The 24,247-nt window shown below is 43.3% G+C and overlaps 1 protein-coding gene across 4 annotated transcripts in view; it reads left to right on the forward strand.

Moving 5' to 3' along the window:
• The window catches only part of TBXAS1 (thromboxane A synthase 1), a 206,021-nt gene that overhangs the window by 108,165 nt on the left and 73,609 nt on the right, over window positions 1–24,247 (forward strand). For all 4 annotated transcript variants that reach the window (XM_081878943.1, XM_081878940.1, XM_081878941.1 and 1 more), the window contains exon 6: window positions 9,335–9,451. In XM_081878943.1, coding sequence (XP_081735069.1) covers window positions 9,335–9,451 — 117 coding nt within the window. The remainder of the gene's footprint in view (window positions 1–9,334; window positions 9,452–24,247) is intronic.

The following is a 24,247-nucleotide window of genomic DNA, read 5'->3' on the forward strand; positions in this document are numbered from 1 at the left end:
AGAACAACGCACGGAAACACCGTTTACCTTCCCGCCGGAGTGGTACCTATTTATCTACTTGCCCTTTGACGTGCTTTAGAATTGCTAGGTTGGCAGGAGCTTCCAGCAATTAGGCTTCGGTGAACTTTCTGGAGAATACAGCTATGAAGACCAATAGAAGTCTTTTTTCAAGCCCAGTTGCAGTTTTAGAGGGGCTGCACCTTGGCAGGGGAAGCCTAGAACAGTGGGAGGCTTATTCCAAACCTCATTTCAGCAGCAGAATGGGCAAGAAGATGGGGCCTTGCAGGCGCCAGGCAGCATCTCTGCTGGTGTGCCTGAGGGCACCATACTGGCAACCCATGCACACTAGTGTAACATTGCCACTGCTACAAACATCTTTTGACAAGGAGACGGGGCATAAATCTTTCCAGCATTTGCAGCCTGGATTATAATGATGAGAAACAATTCATTTCACCGAAGCACTGTGAATTACTTCTTCCTATTGGGGAAGGAATATGGAAGAAGGAACACTGTCTCTATTTATAAAACTTCCAAGCTGGGGAGCTGGAGTGTCAGGTTGATGTATTTCAGAATAGATGAAGACCTGCGAGTTGAGTGACTGAGAATATTTGCAAGACAAGCTGCTGATCATGAGCTGCACTAAGTTAACATCATTACTGCAGCATTACAGGGGAACGTGCTGGCTGACAAACTAGGCTGCCTGAATGAGGCCAAGTGTACTTTTTATAGGCACAGGAACAGTGCTGGTGAGCATTGCGAATGTGGTGTGTAGGCCTTCTGGGCAGCAACATATACTTATGAAACATTGAAACTCCAGTGGAATTACTTGGGAAGATCACCTCACTTCATTTATCAGCTGTTGGAGGCCCTGTTGTAACTCTCGTCACTTAAAGGCAGAGACCAGGTTTTCAGTGCCCTGCGTGGCATATTTGAGTATATGCCATCAGATGAAAAGTTTATTTTTGATTATTTGAATACATGAGGAGGACTAGACCACAAGTAATGGGCCGCCATGTTTGTTAGCTATCATGGCATGGGCCTAGTCATCAAGAATGACCAGACCTCTAGGCATTTTCCATGGGGACACCAACACAATGGGATATATTGCAATCAGAAGTTTGCCTGGCCATTTTGGTGCTTTACTTTAAACTTTTCCTTAAAAGCCATAGTCATGTGTCATGGTGTGCTTACCCTAACTCCAGACAAAACTCCTCTAAGCTGAGGCAGTGAACATTTAGGTTTTGTCTGATCTGTAATGACTGTTGACTTGTACCATACAGAAGATTACAACAGGCCTTATTGACTTGGGTTACAGGTAGATGCTTATATCCTTTTCACACCTGTTGAGGCCGAGGGAGCTGAAAGGTCTTCATTGAACTTGATTTTAAACCAAAACTTTTTTGAATCATTAGACTTTGCTAATTAAGTGCTGCGACTCCCATTAAATTTAATTCATCTGAAACATGGACACCTTTTGTGAATTCCTAAGTATGGATTAAAAAGGTTAGGCGCTCTTCTTTGAAAATCTTGACATTAATGTATAATTCTCTACTCAACTTTTCTACTCTATTAGTGTCCGTATTTTACACAGCCTGGCATAGCTCATTTAATTTTTCAGTTATTTTTTAGAATTACTTCATATATTTTATGAAACTTGCTACCGTTATTAGCAACCTGCAAGTTCAATGAAACAAGTTTTACAGTACTCTAAAAAAAATTATTTGTGTCAAAACTAAGTCTTCTATCGTTAGCAGGGAAATGTGATAATCTTTTGACCTGGCTAAAGCTATCCATTACAATAATACCAGTTAATTTTAAGCTTTGTTTGATGATTTGCTTTCATAGGGATTATCACATTATTTTGTTTTGGGCTTGACCATTTAATTATTCTATTTTTGTAGTTCTGTAGCCATAGGTCTTCACATACTGTGGGACTTCAAGAAAGGTTTTGTTGTGAAATACCTAATGCAGTGCACTGCATATAAATAATGTTAATATAAATATTAATTATAATACAGTGGTGCCTCACAAGACGAAATTAATCCGTTCCGTGAGGCTCTTCGTATAGTGGTTTTTTCGTCTTGCGAAGCAAGCCCATTGACGGCTTAGCGGATTAGCGCTATTAGCGGTTTAGCGGCTTTTAGCAGATCAGCTGATAAGCGGCTTATCAGCGGATCAGCTGATAAGCGGCTTAGGGCTTAGGAAAAGGGGGAAAAAAGGGAAAAAACCCTGCAGGAACTCGCAAGACATTTTCGTCTTGCGAAGCAAGCCCATAGGGAAATTCGTTTTGCGAAGCGCCTCCAAAACGGAAAACCCTTTCGTCTAGCGGGTTTTCCGTCTTGCGAGGCATTCGTCTTGCGGGGCACCACTGTACACTGCTTTTAATTCTACTAGCTAGAGGGCAATAATGGATGCCAGTTCTGACACCCCAAAATGATGTGCTCTGAGGAAAATAAAGTAGAAAACCCCAAAGCCTATAGAAGAAGAAAAACAACAACAGATTAACTAAAAACATTTCTTTCTGTATTTTGCTCTTCTATCTAGATGTACCATATTTGCTTCTTTGTTACGAAGTTACACTTTATGGAGTAAGGCTGCAAAACATTTTCCCGGGAGTAAGTCCCACTGAGCTCAGTGGGGCTTACCTCTGAGTAGCATGGGATTGTACTAACAAGCCTGAATCCAGAGTTACTTATAACACTCTAAGGCAGCATCCTCCAACTTTGATGCCCTCCAGATGTTTTATACTGCTGTGCCTATCACCCTGGCCCTGACCATTCACCTTGCTGGCTGGGACTGATGGATGTTGTAGTTCAAAACATCTGGAAGAAACTCAGTAAGGAAAGGCTTCCGGGATGCTTCCACCAAATTATACAGCAGTTACTCCAGAGTAACTCTGGAACTGTGTGCTTCCCCCAACTCTCTTTGGCATACTGTATTCTTCTCTCTATTGCTATCATATGCCTTCAGCTCGATTGAAGATGGTGTGTATATCCATTCAAGGAGTGACGGGAGTCTGTTCAACCTAGCACATTTCCACACCAAGACAAAAGTGTGGTGGGTCCTTATCTGAGAGACATTGTTTGCAGATGATACAGCCTTGACAGCACACTCCAAGGAAGCTCTACAGAGACTCATCAGCCATACAGCCCAAGTCTGCAGGGAGTTCAGCCTCACCATCAGCCTAATGAAGACCAGCATCTTGGGTCAGGACATGCCCAGCACTCCACGCATTAGCAATGGTGACCACACACTTGAGGTGATAGATGATATTGTCTCCCTGGGCTCCACCATAACCAACAACAACTCCATTGATGCTGAGCTGGACAAGCACATTGGTAAGGCAGCTATGACAATGGCTCATCTCTCCGAAGGTAAAGGAGAATGTGATGCTAATGACCAATACCAAGATGAAGGTCTACCAGGCTTGCGTGTTGAGCACGCTGCCTAATGGTAGTGAGACATAGGCAGCATACACACACCAAGAGTAACACCTCAGTGGGCATCACATGAAAGGGCAGAGTCTCAAACAAAGATGTGCTCTCCCAAGCCCACATTCCAAGCATGTTTGCACACCTGTCTCAGTGACGTCTACGCTGGCTTAGTCATGTCCACAGAATGAAAGTTGGTAGGATCCCTAAGGACGTGCTCAACAGGGGGCTGGCTTCAGGCATGGTACATCTGCATCAGCACAACCAGACACCTTCATCTACCCCAGCTGCAACAAAGTATGTCTCTCCAGTATTGGTTTCTACAGCCACATCAGGTGCTGTAATTCTCCAATGGTGTGACTTCACCCCAAAGGTGCACTCTTCCAGTGTCTCCCAAGACAGATGGATGGCAACCAACCAGTACTCCAGTGTCATTTCCTACTTTTCAGTTTATGTCTGCATTGAATAGCTAACTGTAGGGGATGGGTTGATAGTTATGTGTTTGGTGTACTAGTTTAGAGCTATATCATCTCTATACAGTGGTGCCCCGCAAGACGAACGCCTCGCAAGACGGAAAACCCGCTAGACGAAAGGGTTTTCCGTTTTGGAGGCGCTTCGCAAAACGAATTTCCCTATGGGCTTGCTTCGCAAGACGAAAATGTCTTGCGAGTTCCTGCGGGGTTTTTTCCCTCCCCCCCCTTTTCCTAAGCCCTAAGCCGCTTATCAGCTGATCCGCTGATAAGCCGCTTATCAGCTGATCCGCTAAAAGCCGCTAATAGCGCTAATCCGCTAAGCTGTCAATGGGCTTGCTTTGCAAGACGAAAAACCCGCTATACGAAGAGCCTCACGGAATGGATTAATTTAGTCTTGCGAGGCACCACTGTAATTTAATATTCAGAGTCTTAAGCAACACACCCTTCCCCTCTTTTAATTCCTCTCCAAGAAACTTTGGTGGGGTGTGTTTGTGAAGATTTAGCTGCTGATGGAATTCAGCAGAAATTAGTGAGGCAATTACCTTTTTTTTTTTGCCTCAGCTAATACAAAGTTCTATCTTTGTTGGAATTTAGTAAACTTTTTTTTGTAAATCAGGTATCTTTATTAATAGGCTAGTGAACAATACACTGTATAAATACTTCTATTATGTTGGTGGGTATTACTTTGGGAAGGAAAGAGGAAAGAACTTCAGCTGTTTGAAGAAAGATTTATTTCAGGCCTGATGTGTTTTGAAATAATTCTTCTTTGGGGGCAGATTTTGTATAGCAATTTCTATCAAGTAAATAAACCACGATAGCAACTCCAATTGATTATTCCAAATTGCCTAGGGCCTGACATAAATCTTTGTTCAAGCACCTGAAGTTTTTTTTCCCATCTGCTTCCCCTGTGTTTCCACAGTTTTGTGATGATTCTTTGTGTGTATGTGTATTACTTTGGACATCCGTCCTAAATGTATATGTAAACTATTTCAGCTAAAACATTAACTGAGCCAAGCACACCTCCATTCCATCTCTTTATCACAAACACCATTGTATCCTAGCTGTTGAGCTCCAGCCCCACTTTGCTCCAGTGATAGTATATACATACTTTCCAATGTTTTCAGACCCCAAACCAGGATGTGCCTCTTCTGGGATGCACGCCCAGGTGAGTCATGTGACCCATGCCTTGCTCTCGCCTCCCCCCATGCATTTTGTGTGGGGCGGGGAGATCTCATGCAGCACCTAAGATCATGGCCCTGGAAGATGCATAGTGTAAGAGCACATCAGCCAGAATGGCCAGCACAATTTTGTGCAAAGAAAGGGATGCCACATTTTTTTCTAGGGCACTTGGCAGGCACACATATAGGGTGGGAGGACTACACTCTTCATCCATAATCAATGAGTGGCAACTGAAGAGGATGGGATGGGATTGATTGCATATCAAGGTTTGCTGTTTGATGGCAGGTGTGGATGGAGGTTGAACTGGACTACCTAATGCAGCTACCCTCATGGTGCACCTGCAGTGTGTTCAACTAAGACTGGCACAAACCGATGACATAATGGGTTTATGTGAGCTTCAGGGATCACTGAGCAGGCAGACCACGATGTCAGCCCTTTGGGTCTGGCCTTACCCTGCCTTACAGTTGTTAAGTAGTGGTGTCAGCCTCCAGGGATGGTGGAGAAATCTGATTCAGATCACAAATTGTATCTATCAGATTTGCAGTTTTCAACGACAGCCATCCTTTGAAATTGGCCAAATTTTGCAATGCAGTTCTCCAACCAACCAATGTTTACAAAAATATTATTATTATTAGGTTAAAATATGCATAAAATAAGTACATTGTAGTGAAGATAGCATACAAAAGAAGAAATTGCTTGCAAAAATATGTGCATTAGTCAAAACTGCATACAAAACTGTGCTTATTGGCATAAATTCTGAAATGATGAAGAGCTTTCATGAGGATTTAAAACAAGCCTCAAATTGCTATAGAAATGTGAAGAACTGATCTGACCTGCTTGGCTTCAAGAACATGGTGATCTCATGTGCCCTGAGGCGGCTTCTTTTCCCCCCAGAGCAGGGGTTTTAGGTTTCTCTGGTTCATGTCCAACAATACCCAACTGCTCTACACTAATCATCAATTGATGAAGTATGCTATTGTATTTTGTAAAACGTGGTTTGCGTCTTTGGTTTTGAAAAACAAGTGTGGGGAACAAATACAGAAAATGAACTTTTGCATTCTGTCCAGCCATCTGGTTCATTGTAGTAGCAAGTGCTCCGAATTCTTCTTTTCAACCATCTCTTATAAACCTGATGTATGCCATTTACTGCTGGACTGTTGCCTCTTATAGCATTGCTATACAGTGGTACCTTGGGTTACATACGCTTCAGGTTACAGATGCTTCAGGTTACAGACTCTGCTAACCCAGAAATAGTACCTTGGGTTAAGAACTTTGCTTCAGGATGAGAACAGAAATCATGCTCCGGTGGCGCAGCAGCAGGAGGCCCCATTAGCTAAAGTGGTGCTTCAGGTTAAGAACAGTTTCGGGTTAAGAACAGACCCCCAGAACGAATTAAGTACTTAACCGGAGGTACCACTGTATTATATAGACATCAGGGCTCATCTCGATGGGACATGAAAATAACTTATCACTTATAACTTATCACTTATCACTTATTTTCAGACAGGATTGATGGAAGTCAAAAATTTGAATAAGATGTATAAGTATGTTTAATTACTGTTGAAAATGATATGTTAAAAAAACTAATAAAAATTATATATATATATATATATAAATAATAACTTATCACTCCCTTGGTAATGATGGGACATTGAATGCTGGCTGGAAAAGAAAAATGAAAAATTAGGGGAATGCAAAAGAGGGTACCCTAGAAAAGGGTGTGGCTGGCTGGAACCCTGAACAGGATCGCTCCTGTTAGGAAGGAGCATTTTGCTACATGTTTCACTTATTAATTTGTTGTTGTTACTGCTATAGCACCTTTAGTCTTTCTTTCAAGGAACTCAAAATCTAACATTTGACAAAGGGGAGGCAACAGTTGAAGGGCAAAGAGATGGAGACAGAGATGAACAGGAGAAAAATGTGTGTTTATTTTCATTAAACATCCTTTGAGTTACTTACAGTAGGATATGGAGACGTAGGACTTTTTCCTAAAGCCTTCACAGAAAAGATGGGCTTTGATGAGGGATTTGATGGGAATGAGCAGTTATAGAATATTCAGCCGATAAATCAGAATAATCACCTGACTGCAGGTGACTTGAAAGAAGTGGGGAGAGAAAGAAGTGGCAGAGCACTGATTCTGATAATTTGTAGTCGCTTTCATGTGTTCAGAAATGCTCACTTAAAGCATTTTATATTTCTCTCTCTCCTCTGTGGAAGAGAAGGCTCTTCAATTCATCCTGCACTGAGGCACTTATCCCTGCACTGAGCTCAGTTTTGTCCTGGCCTGTGTGAAGCAATAACACACATTATGCAATGAACAGCAAAAGTGTTTGTGGTGAGATAAGGAAAGCTTGACAAATGCAGTGTTCAGTGTGGTATCAGGTCTGTGGGCTCTGTCCTTCAAAGAAGCCTGGGTCAGGGCTAGCCTGGCTAAGGTGTCAAGTTATTTGAGGGGTGGCACTGAAACCACTTATAAAAGGCACATCCCAGGATCCATTGCAGTCCAGGCATCTCCCCCCCCCACACACACTTATGTGTGTTCTACTTGCACATGACTGGACATGGTGCTGGGAAATTTATAAACAAATAGAATAATACCAGGAAATGGTGGGAGAGAGCTGGAGACCCTCTCCAGAGCCCGAAGAGAATGTCGGTGAGGGAAGAGGAAACCCCGAAGAGACCTGAGGCACAGTGGGGCTTTTTTTTAGGCTGCTCAGTCTCCCCTATTAACAGCTGATGTGCAGGGCTGCCGCTGCCACTTTCTCACACCTCCTCCAGCCTGCAGCCAGTTTACCTTCCTGCCAGAGCGGTATCTATTTATCTACTTGCACTTTGACATGAGGGACGCGGGTGGTGCTGTGGGTTAAACCACAGAGCCTAGGACTTGCCGATCAGAAGGTCGGCAGTTCGAATCCCCGTGACGGGGTGAGCTCCCGTTGCTCAGTCCCTGATCCTGCCAACCTAGCAGTTCGAAAGCATGTCAAAGTGCAAGTAAATAAATAGGGAAGGTAAACGGCGTTTCCGTGCGCTGCTCTGGTTCGCCAGAAGCGGCTTAGACATGCTGGCCACATGACCCGGAAACTGTATGCTGGCTCCCTCGGCGAGTAAAGCGAGATGAGCGTTGCAACCCCAGAGTAGGCCACAACTGGACCTACTGGTCAGGGCTCCCTTTACCTTTACTTTGATATGCTTTCGAACTGCTAGGTTGGCAGGAGCAGGGACCAAGCAACGGGAGCTCACCCTCTCGCAGGGATTCAAACTGTCAACCTTCTGATCAGCAAGTCCTAGGCTCTGTGGTTTAACCCACAGCGCCACCCGCATCCCTGCCTCCCATGTAAGTACTGTATGCCTATTTTGCAAAGGATGCTCAGGTGCAGCTACTGGATTACATGTGGGCATGACTTGAGATCGGTACCCTAGCATTCTCTCTGTAGCATTGCAAAGGATTCTGGGTGGACCTCTTAGTTCAGGGGTGGGGATTCTCGGGCTGTGGGTTAGATGTGGCCCTTTGGGCCCCTCTCTATCTGGGCCCTTCTCCAAGCTGCACCCTTCTCCAGCCACACATGCTCTCCTAGCTGGCCCAGTTGTGCTGCCACACACTGCCCTTCCCCCCTGGGCTGCTGCTCTGTCAGCAGGTGAGCAGCAGTGCAACTTTTGAATGGGAGAAGAAATATTGTGTGGCCACGTTAGGAGTTGACGAGTGTGATTTCGGAAGTCTTACACCAGCTGGTTGTAGAGTGCACTTTTGTTCCACAGGCACTTGGAGTATTCTTGGATGTTCACCCAACGTGCACCAGATCCCTGCAGATACAATGAGTCCAATCTGAGCTAATCTCTTGACCAGCTGCATGTAGCTCAGTTGGTAAATCTCAAGGTTAATCTCAAGGTTGTGGGTTCGAGCTCCACATTGGGCAAAAGATTCCTGCATTTTAGAGGCTTGGACCAGATGGCCCTCGTGGTCCCTTCCAACGAGGGATGGAAGCTTCTTGGCTGGCTTTCAGGTGTACTGGAGTGTCCCTGGGAAAGATACGCCTGTCTTTCTGCGGTGCCTTTTCCAGCAACATGCACCATACTGAGTTTTGCAGAGAATGCTATGTAGACACTCTCTAAGAGTGCTGGAATCTGAATGTTATCTTAGTTTTTCACTATTTAACGGCTTTTGTCTTTTCCGGTGATAAATAGTTCAATTTCTGTTAAAAAGAGATGGATTTTTGTTTTTAAATGGACTTGTCTGTCTCTTCCTTCAATTAGACTCCAGTCTTGGCTTCTAAGCCTGTTGCAGACAGCCTTCTCATGCTGCGTGACAAGAGGTGGAAAGATGTCCGAAGCCTGTTGACTCCTGTCTTCAGTGCTGCAAAGACGAAAGAGGTAAGTTGCAGGAAGCAGGTGCTGCGATTCCATGTACAAGAAGCTTTTCTTTTTCTTCTTGCTGGATGTTTCCCAAGTGTGTGATGTTTAGATGACTGCGTAATTAATGGCTGTCAGTCATCCGCTGACAAACTGTTTAATGCCTCGCTGCTTTGCCTATGTAAAGTCATTGCTTCTTTTGGGGGGCAGAAGGGGTTTTGTTTTGTTTTGTTTATCAGGCTGTTTATCAGAGAACCAAGTGTGAGTTTTCGTTTGTGAATTCTTTGTCCCATTTGTCAACACCAGGCATCCCCAAACTTGGCCCTCTGGATGTTTTGGGACTACAGTTCCCATCATCCCTGACCACTGGTCCTGTTAGCTAGGGATGATGGGAGTTGTAGTCCCAAAACATCTGTAGGGCCAAGTTTGGGGATGCCTGGTCTATGCTCTCTGAGAACCCAGTAAACTTTGGCTCCTGACGTCTCTACAGATTGCAAAGGAGCAAATTTTGTGACACTGGAAACCTGGAAATCTCCCGAGGGTACGAGAGCTGGAAAGCTAGGGCAGTTTGCAACCAGAGAGCAAGTTATGTAAAATAAAATTGCCCTGCATGGTTGGGATAGCAATATTTGGTTAGCATTCCTGGATTGTTTTGGTTAGAACTTGATGGTGATATTTCTCTCATTGCCTGCATTTTGGGGGGGTCTGTCGTTTGTTTTTATATAACCGTTCAAGAATGCAATTGTGTGAGAGCAGGCAGCGGTGACTGGTTTGGGAGGTACTTCATTTGATGTAGTTTAGCATACCACGTCAATAGCATGTGTGGGAGGTCAAGGGACAATTATTTGGCATTATGAATAAAAGTCCATCTCCTCCAGATTGGTCTGCTCTGATTGACAGCTGCTTTAGGGCCTCAAACAGAGGGGATTCTTTCCAGTAGTGGGTGGGGCAGGGATGCTTACCTGTTGTTGTACGCCATCTCAATCTCTCAACGGTGCAAGATTCCAGGGGTTCCAGCTGTGTTTCCTGTTGGAAATGAGACACAGCAGAGACAGTGGTGGAGGAGGGAGGGGTCCTATTCATTTGCTGTATCACACAGAGTTCCTTTGATCCATTGGCTTTCCTAATGGCTCATCACCCCAGGCTATATCCTGGACATAGGAAATTTTGCCTAGCTTGGTTAGCTATTCACACATGTTATTCCCAGAGGATTTAGAAGTGTCTAGTACACAGTTTAATGCACAGAGTCTGGCTTAATAAGATATCAGTCTGTCAACTCAGTTTTCACACTCCAAGCATTGATTAAATTCTAACACATGATGGACCTAGAACTTTAGGGTGACTTGCACCTACAAACTCATTACACTAATATTACTATTATAACATACTATCATATACTATTATATAATATATTATATAAGTTGTTTATTTTAAAGTTATTGTGATTTTTTAAAAAATATTGTTTTGTTACTATTAATGTTTGATGTTTTATTATGTATTGGAAGCCACCCAGAATGGCTGGGGCAACCCCGCCAGATGGGTGGGGAATAGATGATAGATAGATGATAGATAGATAGATAGATAGATTATTATTATTGTTATTATTGTTATTATTATCATCACTGATATTACTACAGTAAGTGTCAGGAACACTAATATTACTACGGGGTTGTTGTAAGGATGGCAGCTAGACAGCCCCTGTGAACTACTTGGTATATTATTGTTCTCCTCATGCTACTTTTAAAAACAAATGTGCACTTTCTCATTGTCTTGTATCTCATCATGTGTGCCAGTGTGTACTTCTATCTCATGAAAGTAGATCTATCAGGGTCTACTGGTAGATCTCTGGGTGATTTTTGGTAGATGGGCAACAGTTCTGGGATTCCAGTTGTTTAACAATAGCAGCAGTAATAGGACCTTTCGCACCCAAATTAAGTTGCTGAAATGAAGGAAGTGAACCAGGAGTCGATTTTCATTTGAAAGGACTGTGAGCTCAGTTAAATCCTTGGACTGAAAACGTGTTCCTTTAAAGAAACCCTCTTCTTTAATTTGAACTGCATGTCTTTTGCACAAGGCTCTGGTTGGCAGATCTTGTTCTTGTAAGAAAGCAAAACCAAAATAGATCTGAGAAGCATGAAGTCTGCCCACCCACCGTCTAGCACATGACCAGTCCAGACAGTATAGCAGCTTCATGCATGCCAGCGGAGCTTTCTCTTTTCCAGCTGTGGCAGAGTGGCTGTTTCCCCATATGATTGTGGGGCTCCATCTGCTGCATGCAGAGGACTCTGGATTGTAGCTTGCAGCTTCAAACTAACACAGTAGCCATGGTTATAGCTTGCATGTACCCTGGTACAGTTCCATTGGCTCAATACCTATTTTATTCATACCAACACAGGAATGCTAATAGGAAATACACCTTTCTGGCAAAAGTGGAGTCCTGGGCAGTGCTGGTAATTTATTTTTGCTTTCATGAGTAACCTGACCTTAACCATTGCCTGCCACAGGAAAAAAAGTCTTTGCTGTCTCCCTCACTGATGATTGCAGAGTTATGAGCTCTCTTTCACATATAATGCAGGCAACACTGAAACAGAGTGCATGTTTGTGTTTGATAGTTGTTATTTTTTATTCTAATAGCAATAAGTTGCTAGAATATAACAGAGCTGCAAGGCAGATTCTTCAGACTGGACAGGAGTTATCTTAGTATTCCAGTGCGGCTGATTTCTCCATACATTTTTCAAGCAGTGTGAGACTCAATTTAGACTGCGACAAACTTCCAGCAACTCTTGGTTAAAATCCAGAGTAATGCCTCAAAATTCATCCCTGAAAGGAAGGTGGAATTCTCTCCTTTTATAATTTTAGGCTCAAAAAGTAAACACGTTCCTCATTCCAGTGCCTGTTCTTCGGTTGTAAAAATTTTCCACTGGTCAGAAGCCTGTGTTGTTTTGACATGCTGCTGTCGAAATCCACAGTAGCATCTAAATGTGTCTGGCTCCTTTAGCTCTATAGACAGCTGTTGCTTAGCAACACCAGCTGTCACCTCCTTATTATGGTAAATTCTAATTGGCCATAAGCCTGGCACGGACTCCTGATTAATCAGAACTGACAATATCATTGGTTATGCACCTAGACAACTGACTCTGTTTCCTCCCCCCACACACACGTTTGATAGCAAATTTAATAAATCCTTAGGATTTTAAGGGTGTGTGAATGTGTTTGTGTGTGTGAACAATAAATCCAAAGGCCTCTTCAGTAAATGAGGCTGGGGGAGCCGAAAGAGAGAGTTTTGCTTTGCCTTGGCAGAAATTAATCTCCCTTACTGTGGGTCATCATTGGCACAGGGAAAATCCTCTAGTTTTACTTCTGTTTTTATACCTAACGAAAGATAAGGCCCCTGGTATGTGCAGAGCAACCCCTGCCGGCATGAGTCAGACATACTTTAGCTGCACAAATGGTTCCTTGGACATTGTGCTTTGCAGGGATGGATGTCTGTGTTTACTGAGTTAATTATTTAAAGGAGAGAAGGGAATGCACGCTGTTGGGTCTCATGCTGTATGGCTGTTCAGGGGCAGTACCAACTGCTAGCAAGAGAGAGAGAGAGAGCAGAGACTCGTACAAACTGTTGAAACAAGCAGCAGTGACAACAGCAGAGTCTTGCGGCACTTCAATATTTATTATGGCATAAGCTTTGGTGAACTGGAGTCCACTGTATCAGATGCAGCAGGCACTCTAGTGCATGAAACCTTATGCCACAATAAATGTGTTACTCTTCAAGCTGCCACAGGACTCTTTCTCGGTATTGCTGCCACGAGCGAACACAGCTCCCTCTCTGTAAACAGTTTGGGTTTTGTTCTTGTTGTGGTTGTTGTTCTTTTGTTACGGTAACAGTTCTATCCTTAGCTCTCTGTTTTAAATTAGGTATAGAGGAAGCTGCTTTATACTCATTCAGACTCCGGGTTCATCTAGGTCTGTATTGCTTACACTGACTGGCAGTGGCTCTCCAGGGTTTCCGGCAGGGGCCTACACCAGGCCTACCTGGAGATGTTGGGGATTGGAGCTGGAATCTCTTGCATGCAAAGTGGAAGATACTCTGCCATTGAGCTATTGCACTATTGCCCCATTCCCCAATTCTGTGTATTTTGCCAGTCAACAGGATATTCTAGTTTGTAGCAAATGGGGGTCTCCCCTCCCTTTTGCCGTAAATACTGGCAACAGAGAGTGGAGAAACCAAAACAGTGATTCAAGCACACACCAAAGTATATCTGATGTGCCATTTTCTTCTTCTTTTCAGAAGCATTCAATTCCCCATGCGGAAAGTCCCCACAAGTAACCACTACTTTTATTCTGGAGAGCCAGTGTGGTGTAGTGGTTAAGAGCGGTAGATTCGTAATCTGGGGGACCGGGTTTGCTTCCCAACTCCTCCACATGCAGCTGCTGGGTGACCTTGGGTTAGTCACACTTCTTTAAAAAGTCTCTCAGCCCCACTCACCTCACAGAGCGTTTGATATCCCGCTTTATCACTACCCTAAGGAGTCTCAAAGCAGCTAACATTCTCCTTTCCCTTCCTCCCCCACAACAAACGCTCTGTGAGGTGAGTGGGGCTAAGAGACTTTTTAAAGAAGTGTGACTAACCCAAGGTCAAACTACTACTCCTCTTCTTCTTCTTCTTCTTCTTCTTCTTCTTCTTCTTCTTCTTCTTCTTCTGCCAACATGAGTGAGATTGGTACTCACCTATGCTGCCACCTGAAGCAGCCCTAAAAATGGTTTCTCCTCCTTTTTGTATCCCCCCCCCATTTTTCTGTTTTCTAAAATGCATTTTCATTTTTTTACATTTGCAGGTTTAAGGAACTTTTTAATAGTGCTAATGCTGTATGAGGGAGCCTTTGCCATTTAAATTCAGGTAATATTATTGCCTGTTCCTGAAAAGAGCCCTCTGTCTAAAAACACTGTCCTGTATAGCAGTAGTGCTTATCTGAGTGACAAGAACATTAGACATAAGAAGCAGAGGCGCCAAACCAAAGGGGGCATTTTTGAGGGGAGGAGAAGGGAGGCATCGCTAGGGTAGGGGGCAAATTTTGTCCTTGCACAGGGTGCCATATTGCCTAAGTCCATCCCTGTAGGAAGAGCCCTGCTAGGTTAGGTCAAAGGCCCATAGGGCCTCACCCTAGATGGTGCCAGTGGGAAGCTCACAAGCGAAACACGGCTGAAATAACCCACCATCCTTTCCCAGCAACTGGTATTCAGAATCAAGGATAGACTGCCTCTGATCCTGGAGGTAGAATATAGCCATCATGACCTTGAGCCATGGATAGCCTTATCTCTGTTAATTTCCCTTTTAAAGCCTTATAAAATGGTGCCCATCACCACATAATGATCATCACCTTGTTGAAGTGATGGCAGTATCCACACATGTAAGAGGGTGGCATCAGCAGACTCAGGGATACTCTGAACTTTACAGTACACTCCCCCCCCCCCCAAATCTGTAGGACAAAAAACACCCCTATGAGGACTGAGCATCCTCAGAAGCCACTAAATGCTGCATCTATGGGGCATGAGAAATGGGGGGATATGGGGAAGTGAAAAAGGATTTATCCTAAAGGAAGGCATGTCTGGCTGGCTTGAGCACTGCATAGCATCACTCCACACTGCCACAATTTGTTGATAGTCCCACCTATCTAAAACTTTTTCTAAATGAAACTTCTCTATTAAAAAAATGTATGAAGACTAAATATGAACTGATCTGTCACAGGGTGTGAGTATTTTCCTGTTCATATGAACCAAGAAACTCAGCTCTTATGATCTGCATTTATACGTACACATTTTTGGCAACGTGAAACACCACAATGTGTCCTAAAGCAGAAGTATAGCTGAGGGTTGTGGTTTGAGGAGTTTTAACTCCTCTCATTTTGCCTGGCTACTACTTGGTTTAGAAGCCAACCCCAAATTTCTCTCCCAAAATCAATATTTGTCCATTTCTGTAATTCCTCCCCTCTCTTTTATCCTCTTGCTGTCAATCGCTCCTGCTGTAGCTAAACTAAGTTCTACAAAACTGATGAAGTGCTTATGTCTATCTCTCTCACACACACATGCTTAAAAAATTGTGTTTTTGTTCTCAGTGTTCGTACTTATGAATTGGTGCAATCAGCTTTTACCCCTTCCTACCTATCTTGGTCAAAAGAACTCAAGTGACATGGGGTGGCGGTTTCTTTGACTCATGGTGTGAAAGTGTTAAATGCTTGGCTCAGTACGTTCCATGACTTGGGTTCAATACAGTACATTCTGTGGTTCAGGGGGGCAGGCTGTTCCTTATGCCAGCTCTTGAAATTGCACAAGGCAGTTAAACAGCATCATAAAGCCCTTTTCTCACTTAGCAATTCTTGCTTTTGTACTGTATAGAACAACTGGGGGGAGAGAGAGGCAGCATTCTGCCCTGCTTTTCAGTGGTTCATGCACAGCTTCTTTTCACCATTTTGTGTTGTGGCAACGTGCAGCGCAACACCAGACTGTTGCACCTTCAGACTAAACAGACTGAACAAATCCCAGTCGAAGCATGATTAAATGCTACATGGAGTTTAGAGTTTGGGGTGCAAACCAACAAACACAAAATTCTGCGAACCAAATGTACTTATGGGTTCTATTTATGCTGCCCAATCTTTCTTTTTTCAGCCTTGCCTGCTGACTTAAGAAGCCAGAAGCCCGTCTGACACACTAATTGATGTGTTTTTTCAGAACAGGCTCATGTGTGCAATGATTTTGACACGAACAAAGAAAATTTGAGGGGGGTACGCTGTTTCTTGAGCATCCAGCCTATGCAACCAACACATACCCTGGCGATATGGTCTATAACTATCCTTCTTGAAACTCATTTTCTTTTCCTTTTTTCCTTGACAGGGTAGAGGTGAGGCAGTAAAGCAGCTTGCTTGGTTTAAAACATAGAAACATTTCTTCACTACTCTGTGAACCAGCCAGTCATCACTCTTGCACAAATGTAGCTTTCTATGATAGAAATCAACTGAAGCCGTGTTGCCAAGCAGGTAGAATCTTCTGTGGGCGTAGGAGATATTTTGTTTAGAGCCTCAAGTTGGCAGATCCTAAAGGCCCCCATCTTGCTTCTCCCCACACACCCTGCCACAGCCTCCATAAGGGCATGCTGTTACTAGGAAATCCACAAAACATGCTTGTGGAATTTTACTTCCTTTGCTGTTGGGTTAAAAACAAGTACTGGCAGAAGCCAAGCATGGAAAGTTTCAACCAGAAAGGTTAAAGTTTGACAATAACATGGGGGAACAGAAAACAGTGAATTGTGTATGTGAAAAGTTGAGCAACCTTCGTAACAGGAACGATTAGGCATGTTGGCTTTGCAAAGCAAATAATATTTATCTTCCAAACTTTCCCAAGGATTTCAAAGCATTAGAAGGAAGATAAGCTTATGAAGAGATAGAGGAGTATTTATTTGTTGGATCTATATTCATATGAAGGGTGGGGAACCTGTGCCCCCCCCAGATGTTGTTGGATTCCAGTTTCCTTCAGCCCTAGCCAGCATGTTCAGCAATGATGGGAGGTGTAGTCCAACTCTTCCCTACCCTTAATTTATTCACTACCTTATCAGTAATTCCTCCCCATCATGGTTCAGGCAATAAAATACCCAGCATTAAAAACACAAATATATGAGCTGCTTGAAAAAGAATTAAAAAGGAATCATGAATGCAATCCTAGAAGCAGCAGGAAGATACAAATAACACAGTTTCTGAGTTTAAAAGCCTAAGGAAATAAAATGTTATTTTACCTGGCACCTAAGACTTCAGAGTGCATGTCTGCATGGGGTTGCCATATGTCCTCTTTTTCCAGGACACGACCTATTTTTCATGGGTAGAGTTGTCATAGCAATCCATAGTTAAAAGTAGAAGTTGGCAAATGTGTCCTCTTTTTTGCTCTTCAAAATATGGCAACCCTACGCAGTCCCAGGCCTTGCAAAGAGGGGGGCATTGCAAAGCCAGGACACCAGGGTGAAGAAGGCCTACTTCCTGGTCCCCACTGAAGCATCATCGTCAGCATCAGTCCTAAGTCCTCAGAGCACTTTTTAAAAATTTACCGTATATCCTGCCCTTCCTGTTAAAGGAGCCCAGGATGGCAAGCATATCAGTGCTAAAGTAATGCAATTTAAAACATCTAAAATCAATTCCATATATGTAAATATGTGTATGTAAAAAGGGGAAAACAATTCCAGTAGACATGCAGACTGGGATAGAGATCTCTGCTTAAAAGACTTATTGAAAAAGGAAGGTCTTTATGAGAAGCCAGAAAGACAGTAGAGACTGTGCCTGTCTAATATTTAATGGGAAGGCATTCCAAAGGGCAGGTGCCACTACACTTTACACACAGTATCACAATAACCCTTGCAACTGCTGGGTGAGTTAAGTCACATGATTATCCCTGTGTCACATTTTTTAGAGGGTTTAAGACAGAAAGGTAGTGGCTTTCCCAAGGTCACAAAACACATACGCTGCTACCACCCCGTCTCTCTGCAAACTTGTAAAATAAAACTGGACGTTAACGATTAGATTAATATCTAACTGCAACCTATTAACTGCAACCTATTACTAAAATATTGCAATGTTAGAAATGGAAGGAAATACTGTTGATAATATATTCATAAATTCAGCCTGTACAGCTGCAGAAAATTAAGTCACGCTGGACACATTTCAGTACGCATAAACCTGAGCGGCAGTACTGTTGACAGTTCAGTGCATAATATAGTTATGGCGCAAAATATTCGGAGCAGAGTGATGGGTAAATGTATGTTTTCTGTGGCCTCAATATTTGGCTTTCCACAAATGAGTTGTAGGCATAAGGTGTGGCTGGAACTGTCTCTTCTCTCCCTTCTCCCTTATTTTGGCACCTGGTAAAAACCTATGGTTTTCCCAGTAGTGATGTATGGAAGTGAGAGCTGGACCATAAAGAAGGCTGATCGCCGAATAATTGATGCTTTTGAATTATAGTGCTGGAGGAGACTCTTGAGAGTCCCATGGACTGCAAAAAGATCAAACTGATCCATTCTTAAGGAAATCAGTCCTGAGTGCTCACTGGAAGGACAGATCGTGAAGCTGAGGCTCCAATACTTTGGCCACCTCATGAGAAGAGAAGACTCCCTAGAAAAGACCCTGATGTTGGGAAAGATTGAGGGCACAAGGAGAAGGGGATGAAAGAAGATGAGATGGTTGGATAGTGTGATTGAAGCTACAACATGAGTCTGACCAAACTGCGGGAAGCAGTGGAAGACAGGAGTGCCTGGTGTGCTCTGGTCCATGGGGTCACAAAGAGTCGGACACGATTAAACGACTAAATAACAACAAAAAACCTGGGCAGTTGAAGGATACTAGTCTTGGAAATAGGTACCCCGCTGTGCTATTTTAAAGGATTTTTAGGCCTAAGGATCTGTGGTTTTATAAACTATATGTGATTTGCCCCCCCCCACTTGTGATACGAGTTTTTAATTGTGATTGTTGGAACTTTATCCAAGGTGGGTTTTTGTTTTGTTCTTTGTTTTTATTGTACGACGTCCAGTTATGGTGAAGATGAATAAATGAAATAAACTGAATCTGTGACAGAATGAAGTAGGCCTTAAGGGGGGGGGGCGGACAATGACATTCCCTGTCAGAGCTAGCTGAAGAAATTTCACTGTCTGAGGAGGAGAAGCATTAGATGGTAACCCCTCCTGCTCCCAGTCAGGGTTCATAGTCCCAAGGCTGACCAAGATACTTTGGCACCTGAGGCAGAAAATCCTCTCACCAAATCTCTGAATTAAAGTTAGGCTCTCAGACATATATAAGTGTATTAGAAAATGTTAACCTGTTGGGTTTCCAGTACGGATAGCAATGCCCACCCCTACCCCCTGAAAGGTTTCTGGGAGTGAAGTTACTTTGAGATGTTTGGATAAAATTTACTTGCATATTCCACAGTATCCTCAGGTAAGTGTTTGCCAACATACTTCAAACCCTGCAAGAAAGTGTGTTTAAGAATGAATGTTTGATTACATTGTACCAAGCTACAGGGTTGCTCTGTTTAGCATTGTGAGAGAGAAGAGAGAAAAATACAACTGGGAAGATTCTGTAGCTCTAGAACCCTTGTCAGATTTGATAAATAACTTTGTTCCCCTTTTCAGCTGACACCATCCAAAGACTATTGATTTTTATTTCTCCTGATAGTGCTGCTGTGCTCTTGTCACCTCTTATCTCCCTCCCTCCCTCCCTCTGTGTAGCCTTCCCTGGTACTCTCTTCTGAAAGCAAAAAATGTACAGTGAACCTTGCACAGTCCTAAGCGGTTGGTGCAAATGGCTGTTTTCATTCTTCTACCTGAAGGGGGTTAGGGAGCTCAATGTGTAATGTATTAACTAAAGAGAAAAACCACTTTAAGGAAAAGAAGAAAAAAAAGAGATCAACACATTTGCTTCATTCATTTGCATTTACCGGAACAAATAAAATTTTAGAAGATGCTCAGGAATGGCTCTTAAATTAGAAAAGAGGTGAGCAATTTGTTTCACATGGTGGAGGGGAGGGCTGATTTGGAAATATATTATCCTTAGTTAGAGGACTGCAGGTAATTTGAATACTGTAGGACCACATAATTCAAATTATTTTGCAGATGATGTAGTTACGGTCATTCTTTCCCCCCCAGGTGGTTAGAAGTGCAATGCTGCTTAACCAGGGTTGGTTTATTTTAGAAGGAGATCACAGAAGTCGACAAAAGGCATTTTGTAGTATTGGTGTTTATTTTCAAGTATGCAGGTTTCGCATAATTTGCGGCAGGCAGCTTAAAACACTCAAGCAGGTTTGCTGTATGCCAAATCTTCTGCATTCCTAGATGCTGTTTGTTTACAGAGCCCCCTAAACTCAGCTTAACTATTCCTCTCTCTTTCTTCGTGAACTCTTAACTGCAGTCTGATTCTTTTGTTCCAATTTGTGGACACACACACAGAACTGGATTGCATCGTTCGTAGCTAGGAGGGAGGAAGAAAATGTATTCTTGCTATCCCCTTCTCTGGAAGCAATCTTCTAAATATTAGCTCCCATTTAGGGGCATCACCTGAATATCCCAACCTATTAGCATTCCAAGGCTCTGGCCAGATACTACCTTAAGGGCAAACTCAGCCATGATAGTTTTATTCACAGAAATCCAATTGCAAAACTCGTAGATATTAACTAGCCACTACATGAAACAGTGAGCTGCTGCTGCTGCAGGGCTGTCAAGGGGAAGGGAGGAATTTCCACCTTTACCTATATGTTCCAGGTGGCCTTGCACTGCACTGTGCAAATGCAAGCTCATTGGCTGGATTTCTACCACTGGCCCGGATGCAGGTCGCTGGCATCAGCAAGGGTGGCTACCTAGTTAGCCACTGTACCTCCTGCCACCCCTGTTGCTTCCTGGCATTTAATAGGGTGGGGATTCCTCTCCCTTGATCACACAACATCAGCTATTCCTGCCAAGAACAAGTCCAATGTATTGCTGTGAGTTTGGTCAGCTTGGACGAAACATTGGGTCCACTCAGTGGCGTAGTGGGACAAGGGCAGCCCACAGGGCGGTAAGCCCAGGCTAAAATTGTTAGGGGCACAAAATTTCAACACCCAGCGCTGCCTCAATATAGCTGCGCACTTCCATCACGTGGCTCCACTGAAAACAGCTACTCCATGCAAACCAGGAAGTGACCTCTCCAGACAATGGAATGACTCTTCTTATCTCTGTGGCTGTGATCTTCTAGGTGACGCAGACTCTGTTAGGCAGTTGAATGTGCATATGTTCTCCTTCTGTTACTCTCCCTCCTACCCACCCCTCCATACAGTCCCGGGTGCTGGCAGCCCATGCTACACCACTGGGTCCACTTCCAGAACCTGTGACCCTGTACTTGTGATGGTAGAAGGTATAAGAGGAAACCTGTCAAGGTAGTGGCTTTGGTCGGCAACTAAGTACCATGATTTAGCCTATGCAAAGAATTTGCTCTGTGCTGTAGAAGCAAATGGGTGTAAATAAAACCATACATCCCAAATACATCTCTCTGCAATGACCTTCTTTACAAGGATATTGAGTCCTAAGCCCAGAACCCCTGGAGTCTCTCACATCTCAGAGATTGGGGTGGCATGTAACAGTATCATCAGCTGAAAGTCTAGGGGACACATGGAGACCCTAAGGAGTATCAGCTACCCACGCAAATGCAAAAGAGGGGTGGGCGTAACTGTGGAAATAGAACTTGCTGGAAATAAACTTTGTGAATATTTTCCCTCTTCTCCAGACTAAACATGTCCAACTCCCTCAACCATTCCTCATAAGACTTGGTTTCCAGACTGTTATTTTATTGCTCTGCACACGTTCCAGCTTTTCAACATCCTCCTTAAACTCCTCTGCACACGTTCCAGCTTTTCAACATCCTTCTTAAACTGTGGTGCCCAAAACTGGGCACAGCACTCCAGGTTGGGTCTGTCCATGGTAGAATAAAATGGTACTATTACTTCCTTGATCTGGGCATTATACTCAAAGGTAGCAATTTTATTCTGTTATTAACAATCATATTGCTGCAGCACAGTTTTGTAGATAACCATTTTTAGAATCAAAACAACATTTGATTAGAAGATCACGGTGCTGACATTAGAGTGGCATAAACAAGCACTCCTGTAAAATGCCCATATGAAGAATGAAGTGCCAAGGCATGTACTGGCAGGATTATGCCATAATGTTTTTGACACCAATAGACTCCTGCAGTCTTGTTTGGCAGAACTTTGGTGCCGAGACAGCAGGGACATGAGATAATTGGCAGATCAAATATTTGCAGTGAGCATACTGCTTATGTTTTATTTTGTTATGTCATAAACAGCCAATCCAAATGCCCAGAAGTTGAGATCATTTCCCCTCCATGGACAGGTTATTTGACTCCTGCATGCTGTTTGGCAAAACCCAAGGTCTAAAACGGGAAATGCACAATAGGTAACAATGACATCATTTTTCGACTGTCCTGGTCCTGCTAGTGACAACATGTGAGCTTTCCGTCTGTTGAAGTGTTTGTCAAACAAGATGATTCTTGTGAAATTTGATATCCTACCATCTTTCTCTCCCCCCCCCTTTCTTCTTAAAAAGTAAATTATGATTGTTTCCTGTTCTGGAAATGAGATTGACTGCGAGTAATTCTTGAGCTGTCAGGGAGCACTGTAGGATAGGCATCTTTGCCAGGAAGACATGACTGGCAGATGAAAAGGGATGATTATGGAAACGTTTAAAAGGGGTCAACTGGAAGAGAACCAGGGCAAGGATAACTAAAACAAAAGAAAAAGAGTAAGCTAGCAGCATGCTACTGTGGGTGGCAGGCAAATTAAAATGATAGGGAAAGAGCAGAATCATTTGAGGCAGTGGGGTGTTGCAAGGTCCACAAGGAAGAGGCGCAAGGGATCTGAAAGCCTGTAGAAGAATAAGGGGTTGTGCATTGGCTAAACCAACAAATCAAGGAGCAGATTAATACACTGCACTACTCCTTCATCCTACAACCCATTGGTCTGTGTGCACAAACTCTACACACTTATAACCCAGGCCTTTGTGTTATACTATTGCACCAAGTTACCAGCCGCCGGATCGTTATTGTGAAACGTAAATTTGTCATTTTGATGTTTTAGGTTTTTTATAAGTTATAATAATGGCATTTTGTATTTTATAATTTTATTTTGGCTTGTTCACTGCCCTAGGGTTTTTTGATGAAGGGTGGTCTATACGTGAAAATAACACTAATATTAATGATATATTGTATGTGCCTAGGCTCCTCAGCATGATTGGGAGACCCTGCTTTTTTCAGGGTTCTCAAATATGCATCTATGGAAAAGGCCCATAGCTTACTGGGAGAGCATTGACGGTGTATGCCAAAGTTCTGAGGTTCAGCCCCTGGCTGGGATTGGTAGGGCTGGCAGAGGCCACCGTCTGAAATTCTGGAAGATGCTGTCAGTGTAGACAGTACAGAGATACATGGACCAGTGGCTTGACTTGGTGTAATGCATGTTCCTTTGTACGCAAATAACTGATCAAAGTGCAGAAGATGAGGCGGTGAGTGTGATCCTTCCCCTCTCTGTGTTAAGAACTCCATAAGAGCCTCATGGAACAGACCAAAGGCCTATTTAGCAGAACATTTTGTTTTCCAGCTGCTACCAGTCAGATGCCTCTGTAAAGGTCACAAGCAGGAGATGAAGGTGATAAACTTCTCTCACCGCTGTTCCCTATTAGCTGGTGATTCAGAGGCATATATGACTCTGAACCATCCTGATTTGTACCCATTGATAACCTTATACGCCATGGTTTTTTATTATTTAATTTATTTAATTTTAAAAAGACCTCAAAACTGTTTTCCCTAATTCCATTTGTTAAAGCCATCTAAGATACTCAACCACCACCTTTCCCAATGGTGCCATTTTATTGGTGTCTGGAGGGGCTATAGCAAAACAAAGGCAGGATGAAAACATTTGTGGTATAAAAAGTTACCCAGAAAAGGTTGATAGATAACGGGGCAGCCTTGTAGAAAAATTCCCTCCCTTTATCTGGTGGCAGCAAGTTGTTTATATGGGGGCGGGCAGTTGAGCAGAGGAGTACACTGTTAGGTTAGCAGAGAAATCCTTTCCCTCAGATGGATGGATGGAGGGAGGCTGGGAGGGGGCTGTCATCAGCCCCATATAAGCTTCTAGAAGGTCTAAACAGGGCGTATTAAATATAAGAAAACCTGCTTGGCTGAGCTGAGGAGGGAGTCCGCAGTTCCTCCTTTCGAAAGTCAGAATTTGAGCTATGCAAATGAAGCTTTG

The sequence above is a fragment of the Podarcis erhardii genome (assembly GCF_964252035.2).
Source record: "Podarcis erhardii genome assembly, chromosome: 10".
Lineage (NCBI taxonomy): Eukaryota > Metazoa > Chordata > Lepidosauria > Squamata > Lacertidae > Podarcis > Podarcis erhardii.